The following is a 25,805-nucleotide window of genomic DNA, read 5'->3' as shown; positions in this document are numbered from 1 at the left end:
TTTTGCTACCTGACATGTTCTTCACCAGTAATCCTATAATTTGAAAACTTGCCAGAACAGATTATATGTGAAATGGTGTTATAATATAAAATTAAGTTTGTCAGTAAGAATTGCAATAGTGAAGACAGTTGTGCTTATTGTCCTTTTCGGCAAATGCAGATTCTACTCAGTCAAGTCCTGTTTACACCCCTCATTACTCTTGACAGATGCTATTTTTGTGATGCCTTTTAGAAACAAAAGGTCTTAGACCTTGTGTCTAGTCTTACCACATCATCATTACTATTGTCACACATTGCCAACCTCTTGACAGATCAACACTCTGCAACTGTTGTATTGGAAAGTCAGGGAAAAAAATCCATGATGTTTTTATTCTGTAGTTCTTTCACTACTCATAAAATAAGGGATTCTTTTACAATGTTATGTGAGCTATCAAGATTCATGACTGAGTGACATAGAAATTGATTAAATAAAGATTTTGGCCTGTGATAATTACAATTATCATTCATATAAAACCATACCCATACGTCTATTAAATATTAATGTAATTATTATAAATATAGTGTTCCTGATGTATATAATAATAACAATAACAATAACAATAACAATAACAACAACAACAACAACAACAACAACAACAATAATAATAATAATATTTTAATTTGTATACCACCCTTCTCCCGAAGGACTCAGGGCAGTGAACAGGCAGAATAAAAACAGCAATCAAATATATACAATAAAATATTAATTAAAAACTTATTAAATTTACCCCGAATTTAAATACCTTTAAAATCCAAAAACCTAATTTAAAAATTTAAAACCCTAAAAACAACTAAAAAGTTCTATGCCAGTCCCGCACGGGTAAATAAATAAGTCTTAAGCTCGTGGCGAAAGGTCCGAAGGTCTGGAAGTTGGCAAAGTCCAGAGGGAAGCTCGTTCCATAGGGTAGGAGCCCCCACAGAGAAGGCCCTTCCCCTGGGGGCCGCCAGCCGACATTGCTTGGCTGACGGCACCCTAAGGAGTCCCTCTCTGTGGGAGTGCACGGGTCGGTGGGAGGCAAACGGTGGCAGTAGGCGGTCCCGTAAGTAACCCAGTCCTAAGCCATGGAGTGCTTTAAAGGTGGTAACCAACACCTTGAAGTGCACCCGGAAGACCACAGGCAACCAATGCAGTCTACGCAGGATTGGTGTTATATGGGAGCTCCAACCAGCTCCCTCTATCACCCGCGCAGCTGCATTCTGGACTAGCTGAAGCCTCCGGGTGCTCCTCAAGGGGAGCCCCATGTAGAGAGCATTGCAGTAGTCCAGGCGAGAGGTAACAAGAGCATGAGTGACTGTGCATAAGGAATCCCGGTCGAGAAAGGGGTGCAACTGGCGGATCAGGCGAACCTGATAAAAAGCTCTCCTGGAGATGGTTGTCAAGTGTTCTTCAAAAGACAACCGTCCATCCAGGAGAATGCCTAAGTTGCGCACCCTCTCCATTGGGTCCAATGACTTGCCCCCAACAGTCAGCCGTGGTTGTAGCTGACTGTACCGGGATGCCGGCATCCACAGCCACTCCGTCTTGGAGGGATTGAGCTTGAGCCTGTTTCTCCCCATCCAGACCCGCATTGCTTCCAGACACCGGGACAGCACTTCGACAGCTTCGTTGGGGTGGCCCGGGGTGGAAAAGTACAGCTGCGTGTCGTCAGCGTACAGTTGATAACTCACCCCAAAGCCACTGATGATCTCGCCCAGCGGCTTCATATAGATGTTGAACAGGAGGGGTGAGAGAATCGACCCCCGCGGCACCCCATACATGAGGTGCCTCATGGTCGATCTCTGCCCTCCTGTCAACACCGTCTGTGACCGGTCAGAGAGGTAGGAAGAGAACCACCGATAAACGGTGCCTCCCACTCCCAAACCCTCCAACCGGCGCAGCAGGATACCATGGTCGATGGTATCAAAAGCCGCTGAGAGATCTAGTAGGACTAAGGCAGAGGAATAACCCCTGTCCCAAGCCCTCCAGAGATCATCAACCAACGCGACCAAAGCCGTCTCCGTGCTGTATCCAGGCCGAAAGCTGGAATGGGTCTAGATAGACCGTTTCATCCAGGAACTGGGGTAGCTGACATGCCATCACACTCTCTACAACCTTCCCGGCTCCAGGGAAGGCTTCTTGAGGAGGGGTCTCACCACTGCCTCTTTCAAGGCGGGAGGGACAACCCCTCCAACAAAGAAGCATTAATAATTCCCTGAAGCCAGCTCCGTGTCACCTCTTGTGTGGCCAGCACCAACCAGGAGGGACACGGGTCCAATGAACATGTAGTGGCATTAAGCCTACCCAGCAACCTGTCCACATCCTCAGGAGTCACAGGATCAAACTCATCCCAAACAGTCTCAACAAGACGAGGCTCTGACCTCTCAACTGGATCTACCCAATTTTGGTCTAAACCGTCTCGGAGCTGAGCGATTTTATCGTGCAGATACTTACCAAAATCCTCGGCTCGGCCCTGCAAGGGGTCATCCCGCGCCTCCTGCTGCAGGAGTGAGCGGGTCATCCGAAACAGGCGGCCAGGCGGTTATCTGCCGATGCAATAAGGGAGGAAATGTATGTACGCTTAGCCTCCCTCAATGCCACCAGGTAGATCTGAATAAATGACCTAACCAGTGTTCGGTCAGCTTCGGAACGGCTAGACCGCCAGACACTCTCTAGGCATCTTTTCCGGCATTTCATCTCCCTCAGTGCCTCAGTAAACCAAGGAGCTGGTTGAGACCTATGCTGGGTAAGAGGCCGCAAAGGCACGACACAGTCCAGAGCCCCAGCCGCGGCCTGTTCCCAGTTCTTCGGCTGTGCCGTGGACCAGTTCCTCAGGAAACGGCCCAAGCTCTGTCAGGAACCTCTCCGGGTCCATCAGGCACCTGGGACGGAACCAACGCATTGGTCCCGTCTCCCTGCGGTTGTTGTGACCCAGGTTCCTGGACCCGGACTCCTGGACTCGGATGATTCAGAAAGTGAGGGAGAAGACCTGGCAAGGCCTGCTTCTCTTGGGCCCTCTCCCTCCCTGGCACCCACTCAAAGGGAGGAGGAGGGGCCGGCAAGGCCTGATTCCCCCGAGCCTTCTTCTGATTTGGCAACATCCCAAGAACAGTTTTGGAGTGATGCAAGACTGCGCAGACGTGACCAGCGCGCACAGCAGAGGAAGCGTTGGGACAAAGACAAGGAATGATGGTCATGCAGTGACATCTGCAGAGACTATAAATAGGAGGTGGGACTTCCTGGTTTTTTGTCTTGGACAAAGCAATGAATTTGCGTGGGCAAACTGTATCAATGGAGGGAAGAATATATTTGTGAGTAATTCTGGCCTTATCTATAATTTCCTCGTTATCTCCAGAGACTTGGCAGGCCCGTGGGTAGATGTGGCCAGGACATTTATCTATGTAAATAAAGTAGAAGAGAAGGCCTTTGACTGACTCTTTGTTGGGAGTATTGGGGGAGGGAAACAGAACATTTTTGTCCAAGACCCCGACTAAACCATCTTCCACCAAAGATGGACCAGCAGCAGGTACAGCAGCAGTTACAGCAGCTACAAGCGGCTAATCAATAGCTCCAGCAGCAAGTGGCTCATTTGGCAAGCCAACTTGCTGCCGGGAATGTGCCTGCAGCCCCCCCCCCGTCCTCCCACTCCTCCTCCTCATTGCAAGTGCCCGATAACCATGCCGGATAAGTTTTCTGGGCAGCCTGAGATGTTCCCGACCTTCTTGGGACAGTGCCAGCTCTACATGGCTATGCGGCCAGAGGATTTCCCAGACGACCGGGCTAAGGTGGCCTTCGTGATTAACCTTCTTTCTGGCTCGGCTGCCCGATGGGCCACGCCCCTCTTGCTCCAGGACAGCCCCCTGCTGACGGACCAACAGCATTTTTGGCAGCACCTGCGCATCATGTACGAGAACCCCGTTCGGACACTGACGGCAACCAGGCACCTTAAGGAACTCCGTCAAGGGAAACGCCCCATGCAGGAGTACATCGCCGAATTTTGTCTTTTGTGCCAGGACTCTGACTGGAATGATGCAGCGCTGGTGGACGTGTTCCAGGAGGGACTGTCAGAGGAACTGCAAGACGAGCTGGCCAGGGTGGAGGCGCCGCGGACCCTCGACAACTTGGTGCCCCTTTGTCTCCGCCTCGACGCCCGTCTGCAACGGCGACCGTCCCGTCGCGCGCCCCGGGACCCACCATCGACATCTGCACCCCTGCTTCCTGCGCCACCAGACCCTGGGTCGCCCCACGTTTTGTAACCGCTGCGGAAGAGCCCATGGAGTTGGGAGCAGCCAGATCTCGCCTGACAGCCCAGGAGCGGAACCGGGGGCGCCAAGGGGGATTGTGCCTGTACTGTGGGGAGCCTGGCCACTTCGCCGCTTCTTGCCCCAGAAAGCGAAGTGGGGCACGCACGCCGGTCCCCAAATCACAGCGTGACCAATCGGGAAACGGAGCAGGCCCGACCTCGGGGAAACCCTAGGTCGGGCACGTACTAAACCCCCACTGGACGTTGCGGAAGTAGACTCTGGGCCCCCTCGGCATCTGATTCTGGACACATGGATATGGTTGGGGAACCAGTCGGACAGGCTCCAGGCGCATGCACTGGTGGACTCAGGGGCCACAACAAACTTTATGGACCAGGCCTTTGTGACCCAGTTTGCGGTCCCCATGGTTCCGGTGGACCCTCCGATGCGGGTAGAGACAATTGATGGACGAGAACTGGTGTCCGGCCCCATTAAATTGGCCACCCAGCCTTTGCGCCTGGCTATTGGGGACCATCGGAATCTCGAGCACCTCACCACAGCTCGGAAGTTGAACCAGCGGCAGATCCGGTGGTCGTTGTTTTTTGCCCAGTTCAACTTCCGTGTGACCTACATTCCCAGCGGTCACAACTGGAGGGCGGATGCCCTGTCCCTCAAGCCAGAGTACCTCTGCGCCAAGGACCCCCTTCCTCCATGGACGGTGCTGCCGGCAGAAGCCTTGGCCGCAGCACGGGAACCAGTGGACTTGCGGGCCCAGGTGCGAGAGGCACAGCGCCAGGATGCCTGGTCGCAGCAAAGGAGAGCGGAGGTGGGCCCCGCGTCTCCTTGGACCTTGGAGGAGGACTTACTCAAGTTTTGGGGGTGATTATATGTGCCCACAGGACCACTCCAAGCCCTTGTCATGACCCAGTGACACGACAACCCTGCAGCAGGACATTTTGGGTTCTTCAAGACCCTCCACCTGGTGACACGGACCTTTTGGTGGCCTCGAGTGCAGCATGATGTACATGCCTATGTGACATCCTGCGTACCATGCCGGTAAGCCAAGACCACCACGGGGGCCCCTCCCGGGCTCCTCCAGCCCTTGCCGACACCCGACAGACCCTGGGGGGCGATCTCCATGGACTTCCTGATGGACCTGCCGTCGTCTTCTGGGTTCACCACAGTGCTGGTGGTGGTGGACATGCTCACCAAGATGGCACACTTCATCCCATGCGGACTGCCCACAGCCACAAAAACGGCCCGTCTCTTCCTGCAGCACATCTTCCGCCTCCATGGTCTACCGGACAGGGTGGTTTCGGACCACGGAGTTCAGTTCACAGCTCGCTTCTGGAAGAGCCTGATGGCTGCGTTGCAGGTGCAGGTGTGTCTGTCGTCATCGCACCATCTGGAGACCAATGGGGGTACAGAGAAGGTCATCGGTATCCTGGAACAGTATCTCCGTTGCTTCATGAACCAGCAACAGGACAACTGGGCCGATTACCTGTCCCTGGTGGAGTTTGCTTTTAACAACTCTCAGCACACCTCTACTCAGATGACCCCGTTCTTTGCCAATGTGAGGTACCATCCGCGGCTCTTCCCTCTGGCACCACTGGACTCTCCTGTTCCCGAAACGCAGACCTTCCTGACGGAATTGTATACGGTCCAACAGTTGGTACGTCAGCAGCTGGATCGGGCAAAGGAGGACTACAAACGGTCCGCCGACCGCTCCCGACGGGCAACGCCCCCGCTGGCGGTCGGAGACCAGGTGTGGCTCTCCACCAAATACCTCCCATCCGACCGCCCGGTAAAGAAGTTGGACCACCGATTCATCGGCCCGTTCCCTGTCGAGGCAGTCATCAACCCGGTAGCCTACCGACTGACCCTGCCACGATCCATGCGGATCCACCCCGTCTTTCACCGGTCCTTTCTGGTTCCTGAGGCCACACCGAATCCCCTTCGGTGCCCAACAGCACCCGTCACTGTCACCAAGGACGGGTCGGAGGAATACGAAGTCCATAGCGTATGAGACTCCTGCTGGCTGAAGGGTCATTTCCAATATTTGATCGCGTGGAAGGGATACGGGACTGATTTCTCCTGGGTAGATGCCTCCGACGTTCATGCCCCTGACCTGGTGCAGGCCTTCCATGAGCAGAACCCAGCCCGACCGCATCCCGATCGTCAGCCCCGGGGGAAGGGCCCTGCAGTAAGGGATAGTGTTGTGACTCAGGTTCCTGGACCGAGACTCCTGGACTCGGATGATTCAGAAAGTGAGGGAGAAGATCTGGCAAGGCCTGCTTCTCTTGGGTCCTCTCCCTCCCTGGCACCCACTCAAAGGGAGGAGGAGGGGCCGGCAAGGCCTGATTCCCCCGAGCCTTCTTCTGATGTGGCAACGCCCCAAGAACAGTTTTGGAGTGATGCAAGACTGCGCAGACGTGACCGGCGCGCGCAGCAGAGGAAGTGTTGGGACAAAGCCAAGGAATGATGGTCATGCAGTGACATCTGCAGAGACTATAAATAGGAGGCGGGACTTCCTGGTTTTTTGTCTTGGACAAAGCAATGAATTTGCGCAGGCAAACTGTATCAATGGAGGGAAGAATATATTCGTGAGTAATTCTGGCCTTATCTATAATTTCCTCGTTATCTCCAGAGACTTGGCAGGCCCGTGAGTAGACGTGGCCAGGACATTTATCTATGTAAATAAAGTAGAAGAGAAGGCCTTTGACTGACTCTTTGTTGGGAGTATTGGGGGAGGGAAACAGAACAGCGGTGTCGGGTAGCGGTCTGAAAGTCCAGACGAAGGAGAGAATGATCCGACCATGACAAAGGTTCAACGACTATATCACCCAGTTCCAGATCATTCATCCACTCATATCACCTGATATACCCCATATCAACTTGCCAAATCTATGCAGCTGCATTAAATACTTTGAATAAAGTAATAACTTTCAAATCAGATGATTATGCATTTTCACGATGAGAAATAAATATCAAATTCTTAAAGTAAGCTTACTTTAACAGCTACATATTAAATATGAATTATATTCTGTCAAATGTATCTATCGTTCAGACTTATCACCCTGTAAAATAATTCTTTTAGACACTGTGAATATGGAACATTTCAACAAAGAATTTACAACTTATAAACTGTTTATATGTAACGTTCACCTAAAAGTTAAAAGTCTTCTCTTTTCCTCTGTCTTGAGTTGTTACAGATAGTCCTACACTTACAACCATCATTGAGCCAGAATTATGGTCATAAATTGTGCTGGTCATTAAGTGCGTTGTCATCATGTGATCATGCCTAATTTTATGACTTTTTTGTGGTGATTGTTAAGTGAACACAATGGTCATAAAGTGAACACAATGATTGTAAGCAAATCCATTGTCTGCAATGGACATTTATTGTCAGAAACTGGAAGTAAATGTCAGCTTCCAGCAAAAAAACATAAATCTCTGTCATGTGACTGCAAGTTGTAAGTAACTTCAAACAGTCGCTAAATTAATTTCAAACAGACCTGTTATAAATTGAGGATTACCTGTATGTCCTATTATTCCTATATAGTCTAAGGAAGGAGTGATGGGGATATTAAAGAGGGCACATGCAACTTAAGATTTGAACTGGCTTTTTTATTTGAAATTAATATAATAGAGCCGAAATAATATCAGGGCTTCTTGACTTTCTTTATTATATTTTGACCTATGTCAAATACATTAGCAGGTCAATGATGTATTATGGAATTGCTTGCAGAACAGTGTGGGGACTGAGTTTTCATGGCACAGTCTTATATGAGAGATGAAAACACTTCTATGCTAGGCCTATGAAACAGAAGCAGTAGCTATCAATGAATATTATTGCATCCATGAAGTATAATCGTATCAGTGCTTCCTCTTGCACATGCGACCCTCATTTCTATGCAAAGGATTATATCTTATCATTGTTACCTAGCTATGTGCTTAGGACGTATCAGATGAAAAGTATCACTTACGGACACAAACCGGAGTTTGCCCAGACCACTTGTGATCTTGTAAGCATATGCGAACAGATGTGCCAACAAGTCGAAAACCAGGATTGCATTGGTAGACCACAGTATCACGGTAACTGAAACCATCACCACTAATGTGACCGTTTACAATTGGATCTGGAGAACCACAGTGTCCAGCTAAAATAAGAAATAAATAAAAAAGAAACAATAAATTTGCACACATGCTGAGACACAGATGTAAAAGCCACACAGAAATTGATAACAGTATTAAATAAAAAGGCAGTCTTGTCCTCTTCACTGTTCAATAAATCTACCAAACTGAAAATGTTGGTGATGTGTTATTTAGTTCTTCATTTACAACGTTTTTCCTTTACCAATATGCATTTATCATTAAAAAAAAAAGGTTTGGTAACTTTATATAGATAGTTAAGACTAATCTTGTTTAGCAACAAGGAAATTTGTAAAATCCACTTCGAATATCTATTTATACCTTGCCCTTCCTTAAGAAACTCAAGGAGGTATAAATAACACTTTTCCTTTAATTTTCTATCATAGAATGGTTTACCTGTGAAAGATTGATTGGCCCAAAGATATTAAGTGAGCTTCCAAGGCTGGAGATGGACTTTAATCTTGATTTTCCTATTTTCCTATTGTTCCACAACCCATTAGCCACTAATCTATGTTCTTTGGAAAGGGACCAATTTGGAAAAAGAAAAAGTAAACCTGTATGGAAATTAACAATCATATGCCTCCCAACATATAGCTTTATGGAAGCAAGACACAAGACATTTAAATTGTTTTAAATCTAGTATTTCTATACTAGATTTAAATCTTCATTCAGGATTAAGCTAAATCAAAATATATTTTAATCTGAAAAAGAAAAGTTAGGAAGCATATCCATTAGCAAATTGATTCATTTCAGTTACACATCATAGCATTTGGTAGATTCACTAATTTCCTCTCAGTTTGAATTTGATGGGATTAAACATTTAAATAGTCAAGGGATTCAAGAAGCAAAGCCAATACAGCAAAAGTTATGTAAATTTTAATTAAGCCAAATTACACCTTAAGTATTTCAAGCAGTCTACATATAAACAATGCTTTCAGGGGACATAAAAAACTATCCGCTTAAGGCCAGCAGTTATTTTATATGACATTATACCTTAACCAAAATCATATACTATTGCAATTCTCTTTTCTAGATATCTGCAAAAATACATTGCCTTTTACATATCATAAACATCATACATGATTTTACCATAATATAAAAATGAATCTGTTAATTGAAATTTATTATTCTTTTGAGTGAAGACTGTTGAGCTTCAAAGACAATATAGAAAGTTAGCAAGAGGGGGAACTGAATAATGCAGCCAATCTTAGAATGTAGGAAAAAGAGAGCAGAAATTTAAAAATAAAATGAGGTGACTTATAAGATCTGGATTACTTCCTAGGTTTTGGAGTTCTGGATTAATTGATATTGTAATTAGCACAGGAATCCCTTATTCCAACTCCCTTCCCCTCACCACTAATCCACACTGATAAAACATTGGGGGGGGGGTGTTAAAAAAAAAGAAAGGAAAGTATTTTGTGAACTATTTTGTTAACTGTAATTAGTATGTTTGCATGACATAATATATAAAAACAAGTCACTGTTTTTTTCATTTTTCGCATGATACCTACAAATGGATTCTATTGGTCCAGAGAGAAAGAGATTAAGCTATGAAATCTATGCAGCTATTCTGGGATGCACATGCTTGAATTAAACTGTGACGACTATCATTAATTTTTCATAGTACATTAGTATTTTTTAAAAGGGCAGCATTTAAAAAATCAGCCATTTAGTTATAATATGCCTATCACAATGACAAATCACTGATTTATGAAATTCAAATTGGAAATGAACATTTAAACTGACATTCTGACATTAAAGAATTTTGTGGTGAATTTCAGTTACTATGATATTATAATGTACAGATTTTAGAAGATGCCAGCTTCAATGATTAAAATAACCAGACACTTTTCTCTGTGCCTTGTTTATTTTGTGTAGTACCCTTTGATAGAAACTACTAATTCATCCATAATAAATCCAGATAAATTAAGAATTAACATCTTTGCTTGATGCCCCTTTTTTTAAAAAAAAAAATAATCATAAGTGATCCATTGAAGCTGTTTTGCTTTGCAAGTGAATAGAACTGATTAGTTAGGGAAATTAATTCACTTCCAAATTCTATTTCCAATAATAATTGGCTTGGAAAATATATTTTCTACTCAGTGAGGTTCAAAGCTAGTGAAGTTTTATTGTATTTCAGGCCTTCCTTCAAGCTTCAATGAAAGCAGAGAACTATACAGCACTGCAGATAGATGCATGGCACCAGATAAACACACAAACCTCCTCCATTCATTAGCAGCAGAATTTCAGTCTTTTCCACAACCTCCAATTTAGCAGACTATATTTAGAACAAGTAGCATTATGGCCTCGTAATTGGATTTGCTAAATTTCTTTTAGGAATGAACCCAACTTGAACTAGAGAGTTATAACACTGGATTTTATCTTTTAACTAATAACGCAATCAATATTTTTAATCCTAACTTGATCATGTAATAAGCCTATATTTCATGATTATCTGTTGAAACTCTTTCTTCAAAAATCTATATCATGAGATGACAAATCAATAGGTTAATGTGTGTGTGTGTGTGTGTGTGTGTGTGTGTGTATACTTTTTCCAGTATTTGAGATCACAGTAGGTAATAGATACATTTTCTTTCACAGAGGCTTAATGAATTCATCTCCAGTCTCAAGGAGCAGTAGTGTTAGTCATGATAAACAGAAAATTGGCTATAGATGCTTTGGGATTATAAAATAGGGACAGATAACCCCAAGTAGATGAAAATGACAGGTCTAAGAAGCCATCACTGGATGAATTTCTGTCTAGTCTCCAAACTTCACACTTTTGGGGGAAGATTGTTGAGAAGCTGGTTGAACAACATATCCAAAGAATACCGGAAGAAAAGATATGTAGATCTCTTTTCATCTGGTTTCAGGCCAGGAAACACTATGGAGACAACATTAGTCATACTTATCAATGAGTTTTGATGGGACAGGATGGGAATGGTGCATCCATCCTACTGCTCTTGAATCTCTTACTAGCTTTCAGCACTATTGATCATAATATCCTTATGGTAGGATTCAGGACTCAATGTCCCTTTTTTTTGTTTAACACTATGGATCTGCAGAATGAGCTTAACAGTTGGTTTAGGTTCAGTAATCGTTAGTATATGGTCTACTGAATTAAGGTGGAACCAGCCTGAGATTTGTTTCACACTTTCTCTGCTTCCAAGTCTCATGCCTGCTTTTCTTTCTGTAACTTTTTACGCACAGCTTCTCCAAGGTGGTTCTTTACCTTGCCCCAGTGCCTGGAGGCTATGCATGTCTGGATGGGAGGAAACAGTCAGGCTACATTGCAGGTCTCTAATTTTTTTCTGCATAACCAGAGAGATTGAGAGAGTGGGCACACTTCAGATCTCTTATTTAGGAGAAACTTGCCTTCTCTGTTACAACACCTGCCCTCCGGGACAGTATCATCTTGTTCTCCTCCCCTCCACACCCAAATTCATATGGCTTCCACCTTGATGATGGTCAGAAAGTCATGGAAAACTCTTTTCTGAGGGTTTGGGGCAGACTGGTAGCCCTATAAATTGTTGTATTGTTTAGAATGTATCTCTTGAGTGCTTATGCTCTGTTTCCTTTTAAATTGTTTTTTCTTGTTAAAGTAATCCCTGCATAGTCATCTGAGTTGGGGAGCCTCTATATTGGTAAATAAATACTTCTGTATATTCTGAGGCCCTTAATATCTATTCTACTTTTTAAATTATTTTTGCAAAATGCCTTGATCATAAAATTCATTAACTGCTGGTGTTGAAGCCATGAAGTTTATTCAATATTATTTGGTCATTAATTGTATTGTGGCCAAGGACCTTGCTATTTATGAATTATTTGAAAATTTTTGAGAAATGTCTGCTATTTTTCTTAAGGAACTCATTGCTTTAAGCTCAGTGGCTAAAAACAAAACAAAAAGTCCACATGGTGATAAATCCCAAATTTTAATGGAAACATCACTTCCTTAAAAAAAGTTAAATATGGAAAAACATCCTTTGGCCAAAATGTTTCATTTTTCAAATATTATAATCCAACTCTTTATAAATATTTACCAAGACACTGTGTTTCAGTTCCACTCCAAAGTCCATTTGCTAAGCATTCTCTCACATGAGACCCAACAAGTGTATATCCAGTGTTACAGGTAAAGATTGCTGTAGCTCCATAAATTGTCATAGTCCCAATCTTATTCCCATTTGGTGGAGACCGAAGACTTCCACAAGAAATAACTGAAAAGGGAAAATAAAGTAATTGCAGCATGGCAGCAACAAGAAGCTCATAAATTAACATTGGGACCAGACCTGGATGCATTTGGAAATCTTAAGCAAACAAACAAAAAACAACTTTGGAACACTCTGAAATTTCCATTTTTTTATTGGAGCTAGAAAGAAAAAGTGAATTAAAGAGCATTACCACAGTATTCAATATAGCAAAATTTGAACTAACCATTTATTTAAAAAGACAGTTATAAAATCATATATGTATTTATGAAATTTGCATGGTTTGATTTAACAAAAAAATTAGTGCAGCTTGCACTAAACGTAAAAATAGAGAGACTCTGCTTGAGAACTAAAGTCTTGATATGAACATCCAAAATTTGTTTTTTTTCTCCTGTTTGTTTAATGAATGAAAACTGATCATTATTTGTCCTCCTTACAACATCCAGAAGCTGAAAACTGATACTTTTTCCACTGAAAGTGCTAGGAATTGATAAATATATGTATATATGGGGTTCTCAATAGGGTTTTTAATTTACATGTACTAATACAGGCATTTCCATTTTTAAAAACTGCATTCATCATTAGAGGTTACTGAACAATGTGATATCTATCTATCTATCTATCTATCTATCTATCTATCTATCTATCTATCTATCTATCTATCATCTATCATTTACCTGCTTAATTACCTACCTATCATCTATCTACAGCAAGATTTTCAAAATATTAGAATTGTCATGAATTAATGGTGATAATTATCTTTAAACAGAATTGAACAGTGGTGGGTTACCCCTGGTTCTATAGAGCTGGTAGTAAAACCAGTGGGAGGCTCCGCCCACTGACCCAAACTTCATCAAAACTCTTCTGCTCGTGCGGGCACAATACGAACCGGTAGTAAAGGTAAATAGAGCCCTTCCCTGGAACTGAACAATATGTGAATAAAGATTTCTTACCTTTACACATTGGTCTCTCATTAGTATCGCTCCAAGTTCCGTTAGCTGTACACATGATGAGTCTCTGCCCCTCTAAACAATAACCAGGGCTGCAGCTCAACATGATTTGTGCTCCAAACTCATTCACTGACCCAGAAATCAGCCTCCAGATGACATGTTCTGAAAGCCGACTTTCAATGCTGAGGCAAATCACAGCTGTGAAAGAAGAAAAGTCCTGCATTAGGGTTGTTGGGTTTGGGTTTTTTGGTGTTTTTTTTGGGTTTTTTTCTCAGAAGAGGAATCATTACCTGGATGCCATTAGATTTTTCCTTGTGAAATTGAGCATGCTATAAACATTCAGCTGCATGTTATAGTATCCATCATGTTTCTTTTTTTAAAAAAAAATACTAATAGGGGAAACTGCTTTTAAGTTTAGACATGGGAAATCATACATATTGCGATTCTTGCAATGTTTTTTAGAAATAATTGCTCGTTTTAAAATTTAAAACATGCTGTGATGAAGCAGTATTGTCCTTTGATGCATATTGTAGTATGTTTAGGATCATGGCCAAATTTAGTCTATATTCAGTGGAGCCTATAGAAAAGAGTAAGTTCCTGTCTAATGAGTAATGCAGCTGCGATTTTTAACAATGCGTTTATCTCATAAAATTTTAAACTGCATGGCAATTCCTTTAAAATGTTTTTTTAAATATAATCTATTCAGTTCTTTGTACCAATTTGAATCTCAAACCTTATCTTTCTGATAGAATGGGGCACACGTCATCACTATTTCATTTTTACACTGAAGAAATGTGGGATTAAGGTTCATATGTCTGTAAATATGGAGATAAACAAAGCATAATGATGGCACAGAAGCTGATGAACAGAAGAGCATTCAGAGACAGAGGGAAAAAGGTTCCTATGAAAATTGTGAATGTGATAAAGTATCCTAAGGAGGATAAAAAAAGGAAAGATTGAAATGAAAATGGATTTTGAAGAACCTTTGCTGGGAGATGAACTGACACTATTTCACTGATTAATTACTGCATGGCTGTTTTTGATAAATTGCTCTTCTATTATTTTACTGTGGATGTTTTACTGTATTTCTATTGATATCTATGAACTACTGAGGTTTTATTTTAATTATGACAGTGTAACCATCAAATAAGTAAAAACAAGTGGCCTATCATCTTCTCTTTTGCAAATAAAATAAAATAAAATAAAATAAAATAAATCTCTCTTTTCTAACCACTCCAAGAGCAGAAACGGAAAAAAGTCTTCAAGTCAGGTATTTGAGCTTTCCAGGTGCCATTGGATTTTTTTCCCTTTTGGGGGGTTTTCACTGTCAATCATTGACCAAAAAGCCTATTAAGGACGCAGAGCCTAATCCAGGAGTTTTTTAGCTGAAGAAATGTCAGTCAAATTATATTTACTGTATAGAGTGTCACCTCATCCTATTGCATGCCTAAAATGAAGAATACTGCAATATCCTTATGCAGAATATTCATTTTCCCCTTTTACTATACTGAAGTGATCGTACATTTTTGGACAAAGAATCATCTTACAGTGCTAATAGGTCTATTTTAAAAATTTTATAGTTATCCCACTTTTTTACCTCAGAATGGGAAAAAATGGTTCTTCTATATTTTTATCTTCATGATGACTGCGTAAGGTGTGCTTCTCTGGGAAATGTGACTAGCACAACATTATTAGTGTGACCTTATCTCTTACATGCTCTTTGCATGGTAGAAAAATTAAAAATAAGGGAAGAATAAAAAGACTAAATCATAATAATTAATATAAAGCACTGTTCACAGATACTTGCGACACTAGAAAGTTCTCTGTGCATTGTTATCTTTTAATATTCTTCTGATTTATCAGAACTACTTAAATTCTTGAATTAAAATACAAACTGTTGCATAGAGGCCACATTTAGAGCAAATTACTTAGATATCTATCAGTCTTTCTTTTGTACATCTCAGACATCACTGACACTATTTTTACACATGGGATCTGATTCAGGAATGTCAAATTCATCTACACGAAGAGAGAGAAAAAACCCTGTCCTTTTTCTATGCTGATTTATTTCTGCTGACATTCTTATGAATTGATGTCTATGTTCATGTATAGTGCACCAAGTGTATACAGTAGTACTTTCATCATGATTACACATCATATCACTAGAATGAGATTGCTTTTCTATATTCATATACATGAATATATGGATTCAATCCTGATTTTTTTTAAAATCTTGGAAATACATATCATTCTATAATTTCTAGAGGTTTCACTAGAAATTTGCTTTGCTATCTTGTCAGAACTGATGATGTAATTTTATGACTTAATTAATGATATTAAAAACTCCAGCATTATGGTGTAATAACGTTTAACAAAGGCTATTTTCTGCTGCTTTCCTTCTTGCTGCAATGCTGCATGTCTCATGTAGATCCCAAATTGTGCCCATATTTTTATCAAATAAAAGTCACAATGTATTATAAAAGTGATTTTTCATTAATGGTTCATTATTAGGAACCTGTCTCTTTGTCTCCATTTTTTCACACTGGAGGCCCCTGGAAAAAAAAACACAACCCAATAATTTTTCTGTTTCTCCCAGGCAAAAAAACACCATGTGTCATTTTACTGCTGTTTTCTGAAAATTAATATACTTAGAAACCTATCATAAACTATCGTTTATGCTAATTTCTTTTTTGGAATAGAATTAAATATAAATAGAATTAGTTTGCTACATGTCTGCTTCCAAACTTTTGGAAGCCAATGTATGTATGTATGTGTGTGTGTGTGTGTGTGTGTGTGTGTGTGTGTGTGTGTGTGTTTGTATCAAAGTAATTCTATTTATATTTATAAAATATATGTTTTTTTTTCTATCAAAGCACCAGGTCTGCCCCAATATGGGAGAGAGCATAGTGCTTCCCTTTCGCCTTTCAACTCCAATCAAGAAGCCCTCAGGCAGTCATTTTCATGACAAATTATTTTGTACCAAATTTGTTTCAAGAAATTTATAGAATGGTAAACAATAACAGCATAATAAAAACTGAGTTGATATGACATAGACGTGTAGTACAGGAGAGACTCAGGTTTTTACACAGATGTTCAGTATATAATGTTTGATATTATTTTCTGGTATAAGGAATATTTAGCAGATGTTATAACATATTTGCTGATATCCACTCTTCGCTTAGCATACAGTACACAGTTTGATTGATAATGATCTGTTTCTACAGGAAAACAAGAAAGGGATGCAATTTTATCATCAGCTGAAATTGGCAAGGTTTGCCTTGCTAAAAGACAAAATAAGGACAAAAGTGTTTTATACAATATGCAGAATAGAAATATCTGACGATAACATCAGGGAATAAGTTTGTTTTCAGGATTGCATAAAAATAGTTATTAAATAGTTATTATTTTATTGGATGAACTATAACTTCATCCAATAAAATAGGCAGCATGTAAGCCTGCATGAAAAAAAGAGACTGTGCCAATGTGATTCCTCTGCTATATCAGGATTTCAGAAACACTACAGGAAGAAAGGTTGGTGGTATCAGCTTTGTCACTGTAATCTATCTAAGCAGAATGCAAAGGGGGAAGTATCAGTGGGCACTCGTTCATCCTACCAGGATGCCAATTCCGACGTTTAAGGATTGCACATTCAAAGAATACTTCCAAAGGAAATTAATAGGGTTCCCAATGTGTAGGAAATTCAGAAGGCAAAGGTTCCAAAGTACAGTTGGTTATGAAGTAGATCAATGTAAGCAAGTAAACAGGAAAGAAGAACATCATAATTGCAGTCTCAATTTTGTTAAAAAATGAAATAGAGTAGTTGTGATATATCAAATTTATGTTTTCAATTTCAGTGGGTTAATATTCACTGATTATCACTGAAGTAAGGTTATCTGAAGGGAGAAAGAGGCATGAGAAATGTATTATCTAGCTAATTTTCTACTAACTTGGGAATAAATTAATTCTTTGCTAAAGAGTACTAAATAAGATATAGAAATTTATTTAGTTTTATTTATTACATTTTTATGCCACCCATCCGACTGATTCAGTGGCTCTATGCTGCTTTAGGGGAAGTCATTAGAATAGGCTAAAATATTGTTGTGAACAGTCAGAAACATAAACTAAAGCTTACTCTACAACACTGTACTGTTTCCATAAAAAAAATCCATACTTACGTTTACAGACAGGTGGTCTTCCTTTATTACTCCACAATCCATCTTCTTGACACACTGCTGTTGCTTGTTGACTAGATTCTAGCTTGAAGCCTTCGTTACATTCATATATCACTCTGCTGCCCAAAATAAATTCATTACCCCAAACTGAACCATTTCCAGGAGATTCTGGAATACCACAGGATACAGCTGAAAAGGGGGATTAAGGGGAAAAAAGACTCAGAAGGTTATCATAGGTATGATTCTTTACTTCTGTAGATAAAAACCCCCAATATGTATGTTACAGGCTTCATAATGCTGCTGAAAAAAATACCTTTAATAGTTGTGCAAAATCTGATAGAACAACTAGGATATTTTGAAAAGATATACCATTACCACAACTAGTACAATTTTTGTACTCTATATTCCATAGTTTTTCACCCTGTTTTTTCCTGTTTTCCTGCTTCTATTATGTTAAGTGAAATGTGTTAACCAATCCTGACTTCCTTGATTTATTTTTAAATATATTTTTCGTAGTTTTTCCCATGAACTTGACTTACATTATTCCCTATTGTAGGAGGTGACCGGGCTGAGCCCAAGGGAGAGATCAAACACATCGTAAGTCACAAGCCCCTGTGTGCCCTCAAGAAATCTAAGTCCATCTCATCTTGAATGACTTTCTTATCTCCCGCTCATTTCCTTTGACCATTAGTTGGTCAGATTTTTATAGAAAGCTTAAGCTTGCATTAAATCTTTATACTCATTCGAACTGCCTGAATCTCCTGATTTCCCCGGTGCTTGACATTCTCTTTGTTTAAAAGTTACCATTTGTGGCCCGTATATAAAACTTAGAAACCATTTCTGAAGTGGCTGTACCCTTTTCTCTACTACAGGTGGTCCTCATTTAGCCACCATAATTTGGGACCAGTAACTTGGTTAAGTGAAGTGATCACTAAGTAAAACCGTGACTGTGTTTATTATCTTGTTTAAGGTTTCCTTTGCTTTACAGACCTATGAAGGTCTTATTTATGTATGTATGTATTTATTTATTTTGTCAAATACATATTAAATAATATATATAAGTATAAGCATGAATTGAATACATAAATGAATACAACTAAAGGGAACATTAGGACAGGGATGGTAGGCACACTGGTGCTCTTAAGCATGCCCCTTACAGACCTCTTAGGAAGAGTTCTATATATATGTGAGAATTGGTTGTAATGTTATTTTTTCTTCATCAAACCATTAAGAATAAAATGCATAGAATATCTCATGGTGTTATATACACAGTTCAGCAATGGGACTGTGTACAAGACACCATTGTTATATTGTAATTGCAAATGGTCACTAAATGAAACAGTCACTAAATGAGGACTACCTATACTATTATTGTACTTTGAAACATTATGACACAATAATGTAGCAAATTAGTCAATGGAACTTATATGAATAAGATAAAAATATTACTATTTTACAATTTTTACAAACTTTGATGTATAATTTGTTCTGCAATCTGTGTATATAACACTATGTATTTATTCTTAATGGTTTAGAACCAGACTTAGTGTCATTAAAATTAGTTAAACTTTATTTAGCCAGGAGAAATTTAAATCTACTGATTTTAGTAGATTAGCACTAAGGATTACTCTATATTCAATTAAATATTTGAAAACATTAAAATAAATAATCTTTTAAATATAGATTGAATAACCATTGTTATTTTCTTCAGATATAATTATTCCAAATGAACTGTAAGCTCTGCAGTTTCTGCAGTTTTTAAAAGTAACAGCAGTAACAATAAATTATAATACCTTGGAAGAGAGTAAATCCTTTGTGCTACAGTAAAATGATTATTAGCTGTCACTTGACCAGATGAGATTTTTTTTTTAAAAAAAAGTGCTTTTGATCTAGCCAGTTTAACCCAAGCAACTAGAGATGTGTGCCTATGAAAATTCAAACTGTTATAATACAGGCAGAGTAAGGAACTACATGATTTTTTTATAATAATGAACAGAGGCACATTAGATTCCAATCACTGTTTATAGTACAATCATGGTGCTTAATTACAAGTTATACCAGAGGAATCAATACTACAGCTTCATACATAATGAAATTGTTTGCTCTGGGGAAAAATCCACAAAAGTATAAAACAAGTCTATGCTGATCAGTTTCAAGAGACTGGTTAGTATTCTAGGACAGAACAAAGTTGCTTCCTAAAAATGCTGGGAACAAAATAATTCTGTGAAAATCTGTACTTTAAATATAACAGGAAGAAAGTCAAGTATGAGTCAAGTATGGCTCATCCAATACAATTCAAATTTTGATTCAATTTCATCACTTATTAGCATAATTATCATCTGCAGCAGGTTCAGGCATTATCAAGGTTCTGTGACAGGTAAGCTACCCTTCAGAATTGGAAGCCAAGACAGTTTTCAGTCCATGTCAATCCTGCCTCTTAGATTACCTAACATTAAAAATGGAAATTACATTTTGGGTAATTTAAGATGGCAGGCAATAAGGACTGAATGAGAAGAGGATGTACTCTTGTTCTAAAGTGCTATTTCTACCTTCCCAGAGAAGTAATAGCTACAGATTATGGTAGGTGGCAGAAAGGAGAGAAAATTTAAAGAGACAAGTGTGGCAGGAGGAAAATTGTGCCTTGGGTGTATAGGCAGGAGGAAGAGGAGTTGAATGGGATGGTTGTAAAAGAGAAACATTTATTATAAGGCATTCTGAAGATTTCAAATAAGGTAGCTATGATGAGGGAAATTACAGATAGTCTTTGAGTTATAATGGCAATTGGGACTAGGATTGCCACTGCTTGTGACATCACATGACTACAATATTTAGCAATAGCAATCTGGGGAGTCATAGTTGCTATTGTAACCGCAAGATTGTTCAGCAGGATAGAACCCCAGGTAAGGATCATGGGAATAATGGCAAGGGGAGGAAACTCAGAGGCCCAGCACAGGTCACACAAGAGTTAAGGGGTTGCTGCAGTTTGATGTGAGGTCAAGAAGGGAGGGAAACAGGATGTAGGGTGCGTGCCTGTGTGCAAGTGCAGGAAGGCCCAAGGAAAGAGGGCACTGGTGGTTGTAAGTAAGTAAATGGGAAAGGAATATATGGTGCATGCAATTGAGTTGGGGCGGGGCGGAGGAGAGAAACTTACCTGAATGACTTGTGACTTCTTTGATGAATTCCCATTGACTTTGCTTGTGGGAAGCCAGCAGAGAAGGTTGGAAACTATAATCACATGACCATGGGGTGCTGCTACCGATCATAAATGTGAGCTGATTGCCAAGCACCCAAATTTTGCTGATGTGACTGCAGGGGCAATGCAATGACCCTAATTTCAAGGAGCATTCATAATCTCTTCATTCAATGTAATTTTAGCTTTAAACAGTCGATGAACAAATGATAATAACTCCAGGATTGCTATTCATGTTCAGTTTGCAGACAACTTTGCAATTAAGATTTTTTTCACAAGCCAAGTTAGGATAGTATTCCTATTCTATACTTGTGCCTTTGATTTTTACTGCTTAAGTAAACCTGTATTTGTTTCTGCTAATGTTCATTCCATTTTCATTCTCCAATGTATAGAGAATGTATTTATTTAAGAAATTTATATAGCTGCCCAACTAATTCATAGATGACCCTGGGCGCTTACAACATTTAAAAAATCTACCACATAATAAAAATCCTAGGCCTGCTGACAAAAACATGTTTTTAGGGCCTTTCGGACAAGCAGCTGTGTGGCAGAGCAACTGAATTTTTGAGGGAACGATGGTACATATAGAAGAAGCCTCCACCCTAAAGGATATTTCTTTTTTATGGTGTCACCATACATACATCTTTAAATGTTGGGACTGATAACGTATTCTGCCTTTCTGTCCTGCTAATATTATTATTAATATTTTGTGTTTTCTACAGATTTGCTAAGTCTATGGCTTTATCCAAGTCATCAGTAAAAACTAGTGAAGAATACTGAACCTATAACTTCACTTTTCAGTCTGCTGTATTTGACTCCAGACTGATGAAGAGTCTTTGATGAGAATGCTTTGAGCATGTTTTTGTTAACTAGTTGTGTATCTACATGATTGACATGCAATATAGTTCACACTTCATAGGTTGCTAATTAGAACGTCATGATAAACCCTGTTGAATGCTTTGTTGAAATCAAAATGGATTATGTCTACAGCATTACTGCAATCTATTAAGGAAATTATCGGATTAAGAAATTAAATAGTCCAACAAGACTTGCTTTTGACAAATCCAGAATCACTTTTGCTAATGACAGTATTGTTTTCAAGGTGCATACATATTACTCACTTTACAGACTTTTGTAGAAACTTCCTACATTGATTTGGAGTTACATAGGTCCTATTTTCTCCATTTTTGAAGATAGGGTGAACATTGGCCCTTCTGCAGTCAGCTGACACTTCACTCTAGGATTTCTCAAAGATATTGAAGAGATGTTTGGTCAGGCCATCCAATATAAGTCCGCTCAGTTTTCATATCTTCATTAAGTCCTTTAGTATAGCCATTTTGCCTTTTTCGACTGTATCAATTGTGTTTTCTCATCGGACTTGAACTTTTAGTGCCTTTTTTTTTTTTTGAACACCTGACCTATTTTACTCATAAATTTCTGCTGCCAGGGAAGCTTACTTCTCATGAAATCGTATTTGTTGGCACAGTTGGCAAGCAATTTTTTCATTTTATATTATAAGCAGAAATTTCAAGATTAGAATTGCTTTTGAAATGATATAATGGCTTGAACATTTGGTAAAGCAACCCTTTTTCTTCTTCATTGTTTCAGTTGCCATATTAACTGAATACTTTTTGTAGCATGCCCTAGAGAACTCTTTGTGTTCTGTTGGCTTAGAAACTCAAATGGTACAATACATAATTATCTTGGAACAACAGGATCAGAAATTTGTCAGCTCCTAAATGCCAAAATTCTCTCTCTCTCTCTCTCTCTCTCTCTCTCTCTCTCTCTCTCACACACACACACACACACACACACACACACACACACACGTTTACACACTCATACACTCACACAGAGAGTTAAGTCTTACCTTGGCAAAGAGGTGGAGGAGAATCCCACTGATACATGCCATTTGGGTGATGTCTGCAAGTTGCATTGCTATGACCAATTATCCTGTATCCAGGCTTACAATAGTAGCGAATTATGCTGCCAACTGTGCCCTTGGTTTTATTTACAATTCCACCATTCTTCACAATATGATTTAAGCCACAGTATGGAGCTATACAGAATCAAAGTAATAAAATTAAAAGCAATATATTACCAAAAAGTCAGAAGACAACTCTCCTAAAATCTAAATTTCCTTCAAAACCATTTAAAGAATGATACTCAACTCATCACTTATATTTCCAGTCTAGCGATTAAAACCTGAATTTTTTTTTATTTAAGAAATGTATCTTTCAGACAAGAGGCATTTAAATCCACTATTAAATTTTAAATTTTAATTACAGATTTGTTTAGGGAAATATTGAAGCTGTTAAAATCCTTGCGTGTAATTAATCAATGTCATTTGATGACATTAATCAAATGATATCAAATGATATGTACACTCAGTACTGGGGTAGTCCTGGAGTGTTTTCTCCCACTATAAAGTCTCATTCTGTATTGAGGCATGTATTAGATCTATATGAGTTGTTTCCCAGTTGTTGTACTGAATAAACCACTACACTATGCACCAGGTTTACTAGACAGGCAGAAGATATACATTTTCAAAAATTGGATTGTAATTTGTTTCCTCTTAAAGTAAAATGTTTAAAAATGTTCCTGGTGTCTCAGGAAAACTTACAAATGTAATATAAGACATAAGAAATTAAAAACACACAAATATAATTAAATATACCATAGTATGAAGACATATCACAAAATGCAGAATGAACAGCATATTCTTGGAACAATTTTTTAGTCTAGTATAAAGCAAAACTTTCCAAATATAAACCAGTAATCTAAAATCCGGTCAAATATTATCTGACATGTGTCTTCAAGACTGCTACCCTGAATCTAATCCTTGCCAATTAGACAAAACAGTTGATGAAATAAAAGTAATTGAGACCCTGGAAGGCAATGAACTTTTCAGATTTTCAGACAGCACAAGGAGTATCTTTAGTCATATTTCAATATTTGACTTCAGAATAGTACACTTTGATGAATTTAGAAAGATAGCCAGAAGGATCCAATGGCTTGATAGCCTAACACCCCTCCCCCCCTCCCCACACCCCTCTCCTTTTTCACACTCTTCATACCCACACACTGTTTATTTTGTGGCAGGGGGAGAGGGAGATTTTCAACAATTCTCTCAATGACCACACCAAACAACTCAGTTTTGGCAAGGTGTTGCCTGAGGTATTCCAGAAATGTCCAATATAGAGCTTTAGAAATTCAAAGCACTTTGAATTGGACACTGGAAGTATTAGCCACAATTCTACATTAAGTGTTATTTTATATTGGCAGGGTTGTCTCTCATCACAATTTGCCTGCTGCATTTTGCATCAACTACAGCTTCCCGGATGTCTCCAAAGGCAACCTGATTGAGTGCACTATAGTTGTCCAGCCTCATGCTGATTAAGGCGTGAAGTAATGTCACCAGGGCTACAGCACCAGACAGAGCTATAACTGGTAAAGCAAATGAATGCTTTAGTTACCTCTTCGGTAAATGCAAGGGGAATATATTTACGATGTCATATTCAACTCAAGGGGTATTGCTCAGTTTCAGTTCCTTCCCTATGGCTTCTCCCCTCCCTCCCCAACAACAAAATTGTATACGACATCCAAATATAATATGGAAGTCAGGAATATTTGTGCATGCACAGGGAAGAAGACAATAGGGAAGGAAAAAAGGCTCAATGAATAAAATAAAAGGTGTTTTCATGTCTTTTAAGAGGACCATTGCCTTTAAAAAAATGACTAGAAAATGGGAAAATTGGAAAACTATCTAATGAATGACTTTGTTATCAGTTCTGCCAAAATTTCTGTTTTCTATACACACAGCCATATTTTCTTAACCAAGCAAACACATCCATGACCTTAAGGAACACCTAATGCACACCTTTGATTCTCCACCTTGCAGGTGAGTGGAGATAAAATGAATCTATTAAAACATTATACAGGAAATAATAATATTTATAACTTTAAAAAGTGAAGATGTCTCTTTGTGTAATGTTCTTACTGTATGTATTAGCATATAGTGTTAGTAGGGGTTTATCAATGCTACCATAAATAATGAAGTGCTGTAGGAGCCCACTTTAATTTCAGTCTATTTATAATCTGAGTTGTTTGAGCTTTTCTCTTCCATGGTCTTTTTATTCTTAGTAATCATTAATCATATGCTTCTTTTTAGTCATTTGCACTGAAAAGATAGGAACCTTAAAAAACTGTAATAAACTTATCTCTCAATAAGAAAATTGTGGATGACCCCCTTCTGCTAATAATTCTAATTTTTTTAATCTGACAATTTTGTCAAAGCGTTAATGGCATTTCCAATTTTCCCCATTTCATAGTTTTTATATGAAAAAGCCTGTTCTAAAAAATAATCAGTAACTGCCTGAATAATGAAGTGACACTATCTCTATAGAAAAGCTGCCACAGAAAGTGTAAACAACCCAGCAGAAAACTAAAAACCTCTCCTGTTTACCACATTAGCTTTTCATGTCACTTACTACCAGTTGCATGGTCAAATTTTCAGTCAAGGTTATATCATTTAGACTGGTAATTTTTCTTTACATTTTTCTGATGTTGCTATTTCTATATGCAGATATTTGTTATGGAAATGCTGCATTTGAATTTAGATTGAAATTCTACGTATTTTTATTTAGAATTTAACAGCGACTGTACATAGAGAAATACATCTTTTAGAAAACATACATAGCATTATGTTATAAAAGCATCCATGCATAAATCTAACATTGTATATTTAAGACAGAAAAGATATTTTATGCCAATAAACATTCAATCCTAAAGTATGCAAGTATTTGAATACTGTAATAACATTATTCAAAATCTGAATAAAATTATTTGTTTCAATAAAATGCTACAGGGGGTACATGGCA

General features: G+C 39.4%; 1 protein-coding gene across 1 annotated transcript in view; it reads right to left on the bottom strand.

Moving 5' to 3' along the window:
• CSMD1 (CUB and Sushi multiple domains 1) overlaps window positions 1–25,805 on the bottom strand; it is a 1,133,931-nt gene that overhangs the window by 57,325 nt on the left and 1,050,801 nt on the right. Inside the window, exons 49-53 of the mRNA XM_058177365.1 lie at window positions 22,796–22,984; window positions 17,739–17,924; window positions 13,567–13,761; window positions 12,449–12,622; window positions 8,243–8,416 (exon numbers count right to left, since the gene is read on the bottom strand). Of these exons, the coding sequence (XP_058033348.1) occupies window positions 8,243–8,416; window positions 12,449–12,622; window positions 13,567–13,761; window positions 17,739–17,924; window positions 22,796–22,984 (918 nt within the window). The remainder of the gene's footprint in view (window positions 1–8,242; window positions 8,417–12,448; window positions 12,623–13,566; window positions 13,762–17,738; window positions 17,925–22,795; window positions 22,985–25,805) is intronic.

The sequence above is a fragment of the Ahaetulla prasina genome, chromosome 1 (genome assembly GCF_028640845.1).
Source record: "Ahaetulla prasina isolate Xishuangbanna chromosome 1, ASM2864084v1, whole genome shotgun sequence".
Lineage (NCBI taxonomy): Eukaryota > Metazoa > Chordata > Lepidosauria > Squamata > Colubridae > Ahaetulla > Ahaetulla prasina.
Note: the sequence above shows the minus strand (reverse complement) of the source record. Positions and strands in the feature narration are given on the sequence as shown.